The sequence below is a fragment of the Bombus impatiens genome, unplaced genomic scaffold, assembly GCF_000188095.3.
Source record: "Bombus impatiens unplaced genomic scaffold, BIMP_2.2 scf_0466, whole genome shotgun sequence".
In the NCBI taxonomy this organism is placed as follows: domain Eukaryota; kingdom Metazoa; phylum Arthropoda; class Insecta; order Hymenoptera; family Apidae; genus Bombus; species Bombus impatiens.
In genome coordinates this window covers 647534-660795 of record NT_176885.1, presented here as the reverse complement: position 1 = coordinate 660795, position 13262 = coordinate 647534, and the positions used below count along the sequence as shown (strand labels likewise).

The 13262-nt window shown below is 35.9% G+C and overlaps 2 protein-coding genes across 6 annotated transcripts in view; one reads left to right on the top strand and one right to left on the bottom strand.

Annotated features, from left to right (window-relative positions):
• The first annotated feature begins 310 nt into the window (after positions 1-310).
• LOC100745382 (membrane metallo-endopeptidase-like 1) lies at positions 311-8057 on the top strand. The gene is made up of 18 exons (XM_024368631.2): positions 311-446; positions 948-1102; positions 1765-1926; positions 2065-2148; positions 2641-2846; positions 3179-3355; positions 3475-3585; positions 4113-4254; positions 4411-4519; positions 4982-5072; positions 5162-5338; positions 5431-5528; positions 5609-5667; positions 5774-5825; positions 5974-6038; positions 6124-6269; positions 6506-6667; positions 7734-8057. Exons 1-18 carry the CDS (start codon positions 427-429, stop codon positions 7908-7910), a joined length of 2193 nt encoding a protein of 730 aa, XP_024224399.1. The 5' UTR covers positions 311-426; the 3' UTR covers positions 7911-8057.
• A 355-nt stretch (positions 8058-8412) lies between these two features.
• Positions 8413-13262, bottom strand: part of LOC100744780 — a 132604-nt gene continuing 127754 nt past the window's right edge. For all 5 annotated transcript variants that reach the window (XM_024368629.2, XM_003490717.4, XM_033321576.1 and 2 more), the window contains one exon: positions 8413-13155. In XM_024368629.2, the coding sequence (XP_024224397.1) occupies positions 9380-13155 (3776 nt within the window). In that variant the 3' untranslated portion in view covers positions 8413-9379. The remainder of the gene's footprint in view (positions 13156-13262) is intronic.

Here is a 13262-nt window from a genome sequence, read left to right as displayed (position 1 = left end):
AGAGTTATAAGGATTCATCTTAGAAAAAAATCCTAAATTGTGACAAATGATAAAGGAGCCCTCTGTCATAATTAATAGGTACTTAAACATATATGAAACAGAACGATTCATCGCACGAGACGATAATAATCCAATAAATTAAAATTTTATGTACAACTATTTGATTCGGTTGAATCATTCCTATTTATTATCCGAATATCAATCCGTGACAATCATGAAATAAGTTATTTCTCACATATCTAACGATAGCTGTCTGTCTTATTTCCTGAAACGTAATTCATAAATTAGCATAGTGATTGGTGTCTGCGAATTCAAAAGGAGCGCACGAGGTGCTTCCGCGGGAAAAAGGCAGCTGCTTTAGCGAGTTTTGGACAGCTTGTTACCACGACGGATACATCAGTCTAGTATTCCACTCTCTTGAAAACCATGCAGCTCCTGTGGCTAATGTAAGTAAGCAAGCGCGCAATAAACGAACAATTCATTTATCATCCTAACGAAATTACAAATCAAATCGCGTTTTAAACAACAGTTACAAAAAAAAAAAAATTATGTGGCTATGTACGAGCTAAATAAATCATCTTCGTTTATTTGTCGGTCAAACGATAGAAATATAGTTCGGAAATGTCTGCATTTAAAAAGCAAATATCAGTCGTAGGTACCATCATTATGTTTCATCGAAATGAAACATCAGTCGGAACTACCTAATTTGAAGCTATAATATTATAATTATGATAATTGTAATTGCTGATACTATAATTTATATATTTTACTACAATGAACTGTAATATTATAGGAGTGCATCGCAAAGTAATATCAGCGGATCATGCAACAGACAGTAATCATCAATCGCATCAAAACATATTTTTCTAGACTCTGTCACGGCATCCTTTTTCACTCATTTAATACTGAATTGTTTATAAATTGTTTATCTTGTTTATCTGTTGCAGATGTCACTTGGCAGTAGTTACTGCGATACCACTGCTTCCTTCGTCGTCGTTCATTCGAACCCGAAGAACGGCGAATACGATGAATGACACGAAAGCAGATCCGGATGAAAGTCAAAAGCCACAAATTTGTGAGACCGCGCACTGCCACGAGATCGGTACGTTCGTGCTTTCGAGACATAACATTTATATAAATTGTAATTTTCTTGTAAATGAGTTACATTATGTAAGTGAACAAGCTGTGTTCTCTACTGTCGATACGTTATCGAACGATAAAGCAAGGAAAAGAGAAAACGAGAAATCTTTAAATCTGCAGATACTCTCGAGGAACGCGCAAAGCGTTATAAGAGTGAAAAATCATCTTATATCACGTTTTCCAAAGGTTTCTTGTAATTCTCTGTTATTTACGACATCTGTATGTTGGCGTATACCTAAAGGAAGTTAATGTGTTTTGACGGTCATTTCTTTCTTGACTGTTTCTTTAATTTGACCGAGTGATTCCTTTGGTTGATTCGTTCGATTTCTTCTTTTAAATTATTGCACTTCCATAAAACTAATATTTAAAATACATTTTTTCTTTGTTTTCAATTTAATGAAAGTTCTCCTAATTAAAATCGTCTTATTGGTTTCATAAAATTCTGTGATAAATTTACAGTTGCAACGTTTGGGAATCAAATGTCATTAAGTAATTAATAAAAACTCGAACACGAATAATAATGGAGAATAGTGAAATTTTATTTATATTTTGCTTATTGATTGCTACTTAAGATAACGATATTCCGGTTCGTGTTTCTATTTTTCCTACGTTTCTATTACACAGCGAAGCGAATTCAGCAAAACATAGATACTACCGTGAATCCTTGCGAAAACTTCTACCAGTACGCTTGCGGTTCATGGGGCAAGAACAATCCTGTACCAGAGGGCAGGGACACGTGGTCTGACAATAACATTGTCTTCGACAAATCCAAAAAACGAATCAAAGGCAAGAAAATATTTTCTCGACTTATTTTAATGTTAGAAAAAGCAGATGGAGAAAATATGATTGCTTCGCTATTGTTTCAATCTACTGCTTTGTTTCATAATGCGCATATTCATATATTTTTAAATTTTCTCTTTGAAGAACTCCTTGAGGAACACATCAGTTCTACCGATATCCCGCCTGTTAGAATGGTTAAAGAATTTTATCGTTCCTGCATGAACGTAGGTAGGAAAATTGCAGTGCTGTTCGTTTGAAAATTTTCCTTAGCATGTGCATAATTATTCGAAAGAATTCATAACGTATTTATACAAATAGTATCCTTGTTGATTTTAAAATTTGCTTCGTCATAAATAAATTCGACGAAATAGTTAAAATATTCGGAAAATTCGAATATCTTCAAGGTATAAAAATTGCAAAGAAACAAAGATGCGTAAAAAAATTCTAATTAACAATCAATAAATAAACTTCGAATAAATAATCGTTTTTCTAATGCTTGGATTTTTTACGATAGCAGAATTCTGAAGGATTTTTGAGCATTCCCTCCGGGAAATATAATTGCTTAACAAGGAATAACCAATTCATTGAACTACAAATTCGAATAATTATGAACATTATGGTATCGTATTGCATATAATAGCAAAGTAAAAGTAAATAAGTAAAAATAGTAGCTTCCGCCTTCAAAATATAAGGAAAATTTTTTTGAAAATATCCTGGTAGATGAAATTGAGAAAAGAGGCTTTGAGCCAATTCAAGGGATCCTGAATCGTACTGGAGGATGGCCAATGGCGATGCCAATAAACGAATGGGATGAAATGCCGTGGCAAAAAATTGATAAGGAATATATATCATCAATGGAATGCGAAGCTTTCTATTCTGTTGGATATGACATTGATCCGAATAATAGAAAACGCTACATATTGATGGCAAGATATGAATATAATTACTTGCATTTTATAGCACATTCTTTAGATCATTTTCGAAGCAATAGCATTTTTCCAGTTGTAGAAAGTCTCTTAAGCTTGAAGAAAATACGAAAGACTCGTTGATATGTGATATTTTGCGTTTCAATCGTATATTAAAGTTTTCTTTTAAATATTAAATATCTTTTTCTTTTTTAGATAAGATTTAATTAATGTCTGAAGAAATCTGCATAATTAAAGAACTATTATAAACGAAAATTATTTATAAAACTTTCCAAATCAAAATTCATAAGAATACTTGGAATTACTATTTACCAAGAAACTTTGTATTGCAGATAGATCCAGTTATCAATGATCTTCCCTCCAAAAAAAGGGATCCTATCGAAGCATACATGGCTGATATAACATACATAGCTAATACTTCTGCAAGACAAAGTGGTTACACTCTAGATGAAAATCAATTAACTTCCGATGTAACAGAAATGGTTCACTTTGAACTTCTACTTACAGAAGTAATTATCTTTTTCACTTGGAGGAGCTATATAAATAATTTTATAGTTTGAAATAAGTACAAGAAGAATAAGGTATAATAATAATAATAACAAAGAATATACCTATTCTGTTTTTATAGATTACAGTTAAACAGCTAAACAGCGAGTATTTCAATAATAACAAAAGAATGACGATCGAAGAATTGCAAAAGTATTATAATAATTTTAATATTACTGCATCTTCGACGAAGGTAAAATTGTTATTTTTTTTGTGATCTTTTGTATTAAGTCTTTTGTATTAAGTAATTTTTATATAAGTTATTATCCTATGTAAGTAAAAACAATAGGTTTCTAAAGCCGTCACCTCCTAATCCTTTCTGCTCTATTCAGTGTTAAAGTCAAGTGTCATTTTCTAAATCATCAATGTTGCACTGACATACTTCTTTACATAACGTAACTATTATTTTGTTTTAACCCTTAACGCTCCAAGTGTACCTCTCAAACACCACCGATGTGCGGCGCTTTACTCTTTAAAATCTGATACTTAAAAACTTGCAAGTCGAAGTATGATGAGAATAAGTTAGAGTTACCGGTTGATATTCACAATTAAAAGTCGGAGCGTTAGGGGTTAATTTCAACTATACTACTCGTTTCCCGCATATTAATAACCATTCTTCAGTTGCAATTGTATTCAGCTACAAGCATTGATAATTGATAATCGCAATTAAAATCCGCAATAAATGATATCGGATAACAATCTGGTATAAAATATTTGCAGATAGACTTTTTGGAAATAATACAACATATATGCAATGAAGCGAACATTCACGTAAACTCATCTGAACCCATTTTAGTGTACAATCCCAAATTCCTGCACCAACTGGCCACCTTACTTGGAAACACATCTCAACGTACGATAGGTAACTACAGAAACTTTATACGAATACGTGGTAATTTAAAATGTTGTTCGTTTTTATAATCACACTGTAATTACTTGATAACTTAAGATTTCCTTTGGACACGTGATCTCTCGAAATGTCACTTTTTACGTTTTTGTACATTTCCTTTGTTTATAGTAAACTACGTTCAATGGAATATGGTGAAAAAATTCATGTTATATACCACGCAAGAGATGAGGAACATAAGGCTTGCCAAGTCAGACAACTTTACCGACACTACCCCTCGGTATATTCTTTAATCGTTTTACTTTTCTATGATGTTATATCATGTGGATAAACGAATATTGAAGTGTTTTCGAACTTTTTAGAATTCTGATAATTTGAATTTAACGATGGTATAATTATCCGAATTGATAATAATCGGATTTTTCACTTATCTTGTATCGTTTCCAAATTATTTATTTTGTATCATTTCGTAAATAAATTATTGTTTGAGAAATATTATTTGAACAGGAACTTCAATGAAAATGAAATAATTATATATTAAAGATAAAAACTTCATTTAATGATATTAATCATCTTTTTCAGTTCCTAATTTTGTTTTTTAATCTTCCTCACAAAGTAGCAGCCCCAAACTTTTTATTAATCGATATTCTAATAATTCTGCTGTGCAAATATATGAAATGTTTATGTAAAAACTTGAATAGATTCTAGCGATTGAAAGATATTGTATTTCGTCAATTTTCAGATGGAAAACTTGTGTGAACGATTTGGAAATGAAGACCGCAATTTCCTACATGTTCGTTAAAAGATATATGCCAGACAACGTTATTCATGAGGTAAAATCTGATTTACATCTCTGAGTAACACAAAAATAACGAATACCACAGACCTAGAAATTATTGTTATTTTACTATATTTTTCGAAGGTAACGAAAGTGGTTAAAAACATGAAGGAAGAATTAAGAAACCACCTAGAACAAACACATTGGCTCCCAAGTTCTATAAAATTGGACATGTTGCAAAAGACAAATAATTATGGGATAGAAATTGGATATCCAGAGTGGTACAAGAACGATGATGCAGTTACTCGATATTACGATGGGGTATCTATTTGAAAATATTTAAAGTTGTAGGAAAACGCAAACTATTTGCGCGCACATAACACACATGTAATTATTCTATAAATTGTTCTCAGCTTTCCATCGGTTCGGATTACTTTCAAAATATCTTAAACGTGTTAAAAAAGAAATCACAAAAGTTGGGAATACTAAGGGAGGTTGTTAAGAAAAGCCAGTGAGTTTTTTCCATAGAGTTTTAATTAGTTGGAAAATGCTTATAATTTTGTATTTACTCTTGATTGTATCATTTTTCAGTTGGGTGGATTATCCTACGTCATATAATGCATATTATAATCCAGAAACCAATACAATTAGTGAGTGTTATAAAAATAAAATATCTATTTTTCATATCCTTTTACTAACGAACTAAGCTTTACTGAAGAGAAATTAGAATTTTCTTGTTGAATATTAATTTTTTAGTTCTATTAGCGACTCAAATGCAAGATCCTTATTTCGCTCCACATTTACCAGAGTAAGCTCCACATTATTTGTAATTTAAATTTATCGCGGTAATGTATTTAAATTTAATTACATTTAAATCATATTAATTATATATCGATTTATACAACTAAGTTAAATTCTGTTTAAATTAATTTATTAATAAATATATGAATTATCAGCGCTGTCAATTATGGTCGCGGATTTGTATTTGGACATGAATTAGGCCATAGTTTCGATAGAACAGGTAGAAATTAAAATTACCTAAAATTATCTAAATTAATTGCATTATTATATTCACAACTATATCTACTACATATTATTTTAATTAGGAATAGAGTTTAATAAAGACGGCAAGAAAATTCCATGGAAATCTCATAACGCGTCAAAAGAATACGACAAAAGAGCGAAGTGCTTTGTCGATCAATATTCTAACTATATCCTGCATATCTCAAATGATACTAAGGAGGACATTAAGGTAAATTCTTTCGTCAACACATAGTTTTGAAGGCTTCTGATCAACTAAAATAATCTGAATTGTTTGGTGGAAAATTACTTACCTCGTACACTGCGTAACTACGCAAATTACGCAATTACTTTGAAGATTTTTATTGTTCCTATGACAGTCTGTAAAATACATGCAATATTCTGATTGCTTTTTATTCTCGTTTGAGTAAAAGAAACTATATACTAATAAAGTATAATTGGATTTAGTTAAATGGAACTAACACCAACAATGAAGACATAGCGGATTCAATTGGTGTGCGAATTGCGTACTCGGCGTATAAGAAAGTAGAGAAGGAGAAAATTCAGAGCAAATTACCAGGTTTTGAAAATATTTCCAACGACAAGCTGTTCTTCTTATCTTTGGCAAATGTGAGTTACTGTATATATTATACATAATACGTCCATTAAATTCGTCGAATATTGACACCTGTAGGATTTTTAATTATTAAAAATATACATATTGGAAATTGTTGGCGAAAGAAACAGGCTTTGGTCTGATGGAATAAAAAATTATATAATTTCCAATATGGAAAATTTACTACAGTAATTGAGTCAGATTCGGACTTCCGGTTTGGATTCGGGCGAAGGTAACACGTGGGTAGAGAGCGCTGTGAAAAAGTGAAAAGTGGAGGGGAAAAAAGGAAAAGGAAGATAAAGGGGAAAGAAGAAAGGAAAGAAAAGGGTGAAAGCACGAAGAGGGGGTATAAAAAGTATAAAAAAGTGACAAAGAAGACAGGAGAAAGTGTGGAACAGACAGTTAGGAAAGAAGAGGTTAGGTGGACGAAAGTATAAAAGGTAATTGAATAGGAAGAAGACAGATGGCGACAAGAAGCAAGCCGAGGATAACGGTCAAGACGGGTGAGGAGGAGGAACGCAGAAACACGTTGGAAAGGTACAGCGTGACAGAGAAGGATGCAGTAGAGATAGAGAGAGGCAAAGAAGCATGGGCCGAGAGGACGGAGAAAATAATGAGACGGTTGGAGGCGATAGTAAAGCTAGTAGAGGAGTTGAGGGGGGATAGGAAAGAGGAGAGAGAAAGATGGGAAAAGGAACAAGAAGAGGACAGGGAAAGGTGTAATAAGGGGAGGGAGGAAGAGAGGAAAAGATGGGAAAAGAAGAGAAATGAAGAGAGAGAGAGATGGAGGAAGGAGAGAGAGACAAAAAGAGAAAGATAGGATAGTGAGTGGGAAGATGGAAAAGAGAGATGAGAGTTAGAGAATAGAATCAGGAATCAGATTCGTTGAAGTATCGAGTATAAAAATTTTTACTGTTTCATAAGAATATTTTAAGTGTCAACAGTCGGTTAAAAACAAAGTTTTAGCCAAATATCATAAAACAATGTTTTGTCGTCTCTCTATTGTTGAATTTTAATTTTGTCTCTCAAGAAATACCACATAAATGTTTGGCGACTAATTAACACAATTTCACTTTACAGTACTGGTGTTCCACGACGAAGTCAGGATATGACGAATATATAGAATTCGACAAACACAGTCCTGCCAAATATCGCGTCGTAGGAGCCCTGTCGAATATGGCCGCGTTCTCCGAAGTCTTCAATTGCCCACAAAACAGTTCCATGAATCGACAACACAAGTGCAACTTGTTGGACTAATTGTGAAGCACTTGTAGAATTTGTACAAAGTATGGATTCAAATGACATGTTATTTTTTAACGTTGGTTTGCAATACAAAGTAAAGGTATCCTTTTCATTGTTTTACTATATATAAGCAATAAAGTGAATGTTGTTTTAACGCAAAAAGATTTTAAAAATCTTCTCCTATCAGTGGAATTTTCTAGAGACTTTGAAGAATAACAAAAATTTTGTAGATATTTTTAAAAATCTAGAATATCCAGAAAGTCTTCACTAGATCTAAATGGTTATCGTTGCTGATAATATTAGTGAAAAATGATTGCTGAGAGTTGACATGAAAATATATCAAATGCAAAAAATTGCTCATCTTCGTTTATTTTTTCAACTTTGCAGATTTTTCCTTTTAAAATTTTTCCCATTTTCATAAATAAATATTTAAAATATCCTTTCCTGTTCCATCGTCACATTTTTCTATTAATACTGGCTATTCAGGTGTCAAATGAATCCGATTGTGAAACACGTGTTGAAATATTTCGACAGCGCTTTATTCAATGTCATTCGGGAGGAAATCAAGTATTTTTAAAACAAAATACTTATACAAAACGTATAAAATCGAGGGAAGGGGGTGTGTGGATTTGTACATCGATCTAGTACACATAGACAACCGTTACAATACAACGTAACCGTTAAGTACACAATAATTATATATAACATCAACACCTATCAACATAAAATATAAACTTCACGCTTTCATCAGAGATCATGTTCCCTCCACGCTTCCTCTATTTCTCACGATTTTGTGCGACTATCCGTATCGTTTCGTCGTGATACGGTTCCTAAATGTTTAACGATAAGACTCTATGTAGCATGGCTAGTATCACAATTCTGACAAACTGTCTCCCGAACGAAAATACAATCGCAGCGTTTTCATACATGCGTATGCGTGAAAAACAGAAACGCTTCCTCGTAAAGCTAACCCTAAGAGAGTTACATCGACATTTTTTACAAGAAACTTAAAGACTACATAGAAATAATCTATGTACAACAGAATCACGAGGAATACAAATGATACAAGATTTGAGAAACATATCTGCTACGTTAGCCTAACGTACAAACCACGAAATGATGTTACATAAGAACACGACTGATACATATATGAGACCATGTCTCCTTCTACATATATGATTCACTATAAATTACAAACGTCGCTAAGTACACGGTCAGTGGTACATGAATACATCTAGTTAGTAGCTGCACGATGAAGGTCTTCCATTACATCAAATCTACGACTAACTTAACTTTGTACAAAAATGGAAGGGCGCGTTTCACCCCTATTATATCATTAACATACCAAAAAAGAAGTTTAGCTTAGACAGTGCTATCCTACGCGTTAATTGTAGTTCGTCTATACATCTCCTAGAAAGAACATGCTACCAAATCGACTCTTCGATTCATTAATATGTTGTCTATCAACATGTATGATAGAGACCTCAATTTTTTGGCCGGAAACGAGACATGTAAAAGTCGCAGTCTGAACAGTAAATAGCAGGTTCAGACACCTGTTTCTTCCGGCAGAGATGACACGGTGCGGTTCTTGCAGTGCCACCAACCGTAGGCTTTTGTAACGGAGACGTAGATTGTGTCACTGTTGGGTTACCCTTTGACGTAGGCACAAAATGCATTTGTTTGCTCTGTTTAGACACAGGGGGATGCTGGTACGTAGGATACTTCATATTCGACTGAATCTGGCCATTTTGCAATGCATTAGGATACGTTTGATTTGGTGCCAAAATATTTTGTTGATCGGCCTTCTGCGGTGCCCTCTGATAATTATCGTGTCTTTGTTGATAATTCTGCATGCTCTGTTGTTGTTGATAGGAAGTTGGAGGATTGGGTGGTGGTTGATACTGTGGAAGAGGTTGGTTTATTCTATTCTGCTGAGGAACAGATTGGTAGGGATAGCCTTGATAGGAACTGTGGCTGTATTGGTTCTGATAAGGGCTTGGAGATTGAGTTGGTGGATATACAAATTGCTGCTGCGAATGTTGAACAGTTATGGGACTTGCATTGTGATTCGTAATTCTCTGGTTTATGTTAGGTTGCTGTTGCTGAGACATCTGCTTGTTCATCTGATTATGTTGTTGTTCTAACTGGTAATAAGTCTGATAGCTGCTCTTTTGGGACATTCCTTTCTGTTGCTGCACGTTGTTCTGTACATACTGAATTTGAGTGGGGTAAGGACTGGCTGGTTTCTGGGTTTGAGACAGAGGAATGCCTTGGTTTCTTGGATGAGACGTCTGTGCTTGGGGATACGTTGACTGAGATTGCAAATATGGCATGTATCCATTCTGAGAGTATCTTATCTGTTGCTGGAGTTGCGGAGAATACGATGTAGGTGGTTTGGATACATTGGGAAGTCCTGAGTAGGTATCCCTGACAACATCCTGCCCTTCATTACCATAAGAACTACATAATTTCTTGTCTGACAATGATCCCACCGACTCGTTTGAATTTTGCCTTCCAAAAGTAGGTTTAATCGTGTCTGGTATAGGTATAGGGTTCACGCTTCTCAACTGATCTTGATACGGAGTTGCAGGAACACTGTCCGCTTCGCTTTTCAATGGCAGCGTCTGCTGTTGGAATTTGGTGGCAGTGCAATTCTCTCTATTCATCTCCGCTTCCTGAAGACTTCTAATCTCTCGAAGGACTTGAGCAGTTTCTGGCTTGTTCATCGCTGATCGAAGAACTCTTTCCAGAATCGGATTAGGTATATAAGAATCTTTCTCGTCGTCCTCTGCAGTTGCAACGAGAACGACTTGGTCACAGAACGATACGCTCTTCTTTTTTCCTATTCGTCGTTTCACTTTCCTCGGCGCGATATCGTCCTCACTTGGTAGAATCGTCGTATTCTGTATGGTATTCTGCATAGCAACTTCGCTGATATCATCCTCTGGATAATCAATAGGCAAGCCGTTTTCGTGTGGCAGCGTAAGAGACATCGACATGATTGCTTGATTTAATCCGCTCTGCTGTATTTGCATGGGATTATTCGGGGCTGTAGTGGAAATAAAACTGTTCTGACTGGAACTAGATTCGAAGCTCGAATTCATGATCGACTGACTCGAGGAATTGTCAGTTTTAGTAAAGTTCGCCAGATTTTCTGTAGATAACTTCATTGGCCTCGATTCTTCCACTTGTACATCCTGAGGAGCATCTAATAGTGGAGAAGGAGAAACACAGTTCACATTTTGCTTCGTTAGAATTTTCTGGTCTGGTTCTGTTTTAGGCACTGGTTGCAACTTAATTTGCTCGAATCTAGCAGCCATGTCTTTAACAGAAGAAACGACCCTTGGACAATCGGGCACATCCCGACTGGACTGATCGTAACTTTGGCCAAAACTATTCATCATCAAATCGCTCGTTCTCCTGGCGATCGTTGGTCCTGAAATTGTTGGAGCAGACGACCTAACTTTTGGAATATCTTGTTCAAGAGGACCCTGCTTCTTCATCCTCCTCTCTGCCTGTTTTGCCTGCAATTCACGTAACCAAGTCTCTCCAGACGATTTCTCTTCTTCCTCCTGTTCTTCGGATCTCTTTTCCTCTCTTGAAGCTTCACAGGCTAAAATTTGATCCCTTTTCATCTGCAACTGGGACAATAAGCTACTAATGTGCTGATTATCCAGCTGCTGTTGACGCTGCTGCATATGTACGATCTGTTGCTGCTGCTGGTGCTGGTGTTGTTGATACTGCTGATATTGTTGTTGCTGATACTGATGTTGATACTGTTCCTGATACTGTTGTTGATCATGAACATGATTAGAGCTTTCATCAATAGGAGGTGGCGGTGGTGGAAAGTCCTCGCTAGCTTGTCTCGAATGAGATACAGAATGAATAGAAGGATATGGCGGAGGGGGAAAGTCTTCGCTGGGTTGTCTCGAATGAGAAACATTTCCACTTTCAGGATATGGAGGCAGAGAATCCACTTGATTTTGCTGTTTTACAGGACTCTGTTCATTGTGCACATCCGCTCTGGTAACCACAAACGTGGGTTCATACAAGATTCCATTAGCATACTGTACCACGTCATCCTGAATTCTAGGTTTGCTGTTATAATTCGACGGGCAGGACGTTGGTACATTCGCGCTATTTTGTTCTATACTATAAGAGGGTAAGAATGGAAGAGAATGAGACTCGGACGAGTAATCGGTGTAATTAGATGTTCTATTAGCTCCACCAGCTGAATTTGTCGCGTTTACATGATTCCAATATGTTCCATTCTGATCTTGAGGTGGATTAGAAGTACATTGACTTTCTGATGTTGGATAGACCGATTTTTCAGATTGCTGCTCGTTGTGCACTTCGCCCGAACACTTAGACTTGCTAAGTTGAGAAGTGGTCCTGAGCGGAGGAGGCGGAGGAACCTTCGCTACGTGTAACACTTTGCCGGCGCTGCCGTGGAAGCTCTTCCTCATTAGACGACTTCTCTCCAAATTTGGATTACTAGTACTGCCTGGGCTACCATTACTATTTCCAGTAAACTCTAGGTGTCCTTCTGATAAATAGCCGCTTAGAGATTGGCACACCTCGTTGCCCTTTAAACCAACGCTTGAATCGTCCACTGACTGCTTCGGTAAAGTGTTGGAGGTACCCTCCACGCTGGCATTTGCTTGTCCATCCTGGCCTTCTCGTAAATCTGGCATGCTCCTATTCTTCCTCTTGATCAACCCACCCATCAATAATTTTCTTCTAATTTTGTGTTGCTTTTTGCCTTGTTTTTGTTCACCATTGGCGTTATTCGGTTGAGAATTTCGTACATTATTGGCAATCATGTCATTTTCTTTAGATTTTTCCACTTTAGCTCCTTTCGGCGAGGGAGAAGAACGGGAGGGAGCAATGGAGAAGTCTTTAGAGACGTTCTTGTTTCTTTCTTCACTTCGAGCTCGCTTCTTGTCTTTCTTATCATCGTCACAACGTTTGGTACGACTGAATAATCCTGTCCTTTGCATTGGTCGATCGTACAACATGTACTCCTCATCCTCGATCACATTCACGGCTGTTGCCTTGCTGCGTAAGGTCTTCTTTTTTGGTAACGTGGCGTAGATCTCGATGCTCTTTGTGGCAGGTTTGTCGGTAGTTGTAGAGGGAGGATTTACTAGGAGTTCTCGGCTGTTTTGTCGAGAATGATTTCCTTTGTCCCTGGAACTCTGTCGAGAGTGTTGGCCAGATTTGCTGTTCTCTCGTGAATGTCTACCTTCTGGTGCTCCTTCTGAAACATATATATTTATCCGTGTTATAAATTGATTTATAAATTCTCTAGATGATTTTGTATAAAATATAATATCCTATCATTTTTTTAATCCTAGCCTAGGATCA

What these genes read in the sequence shown, in the direction of transcription:
- LOC100745382 (XM_024368631.2), top strand. Translation starts at nt 427, where the DNA reads ATGCAGCTCCTGTGGCTAAT. An exon ending in CAGACAACGTTATTCATGAG is followed by an intron (nt 5,073 to 5,161) that starts GTAAAATCTGAT and finishes TATTTTTCGAAG; the next exon opens with GTAACGAAAGTGGTTAAAAA. An exon ending in TCCAGAAACCAATACAATTA is followed by an intron (nt 5,668 to 5,773) that starts GTGAGTGTTATA and finishes TTAATTTTTTAG; the next exon opens with TTCTATTAGCGACTCAAATG.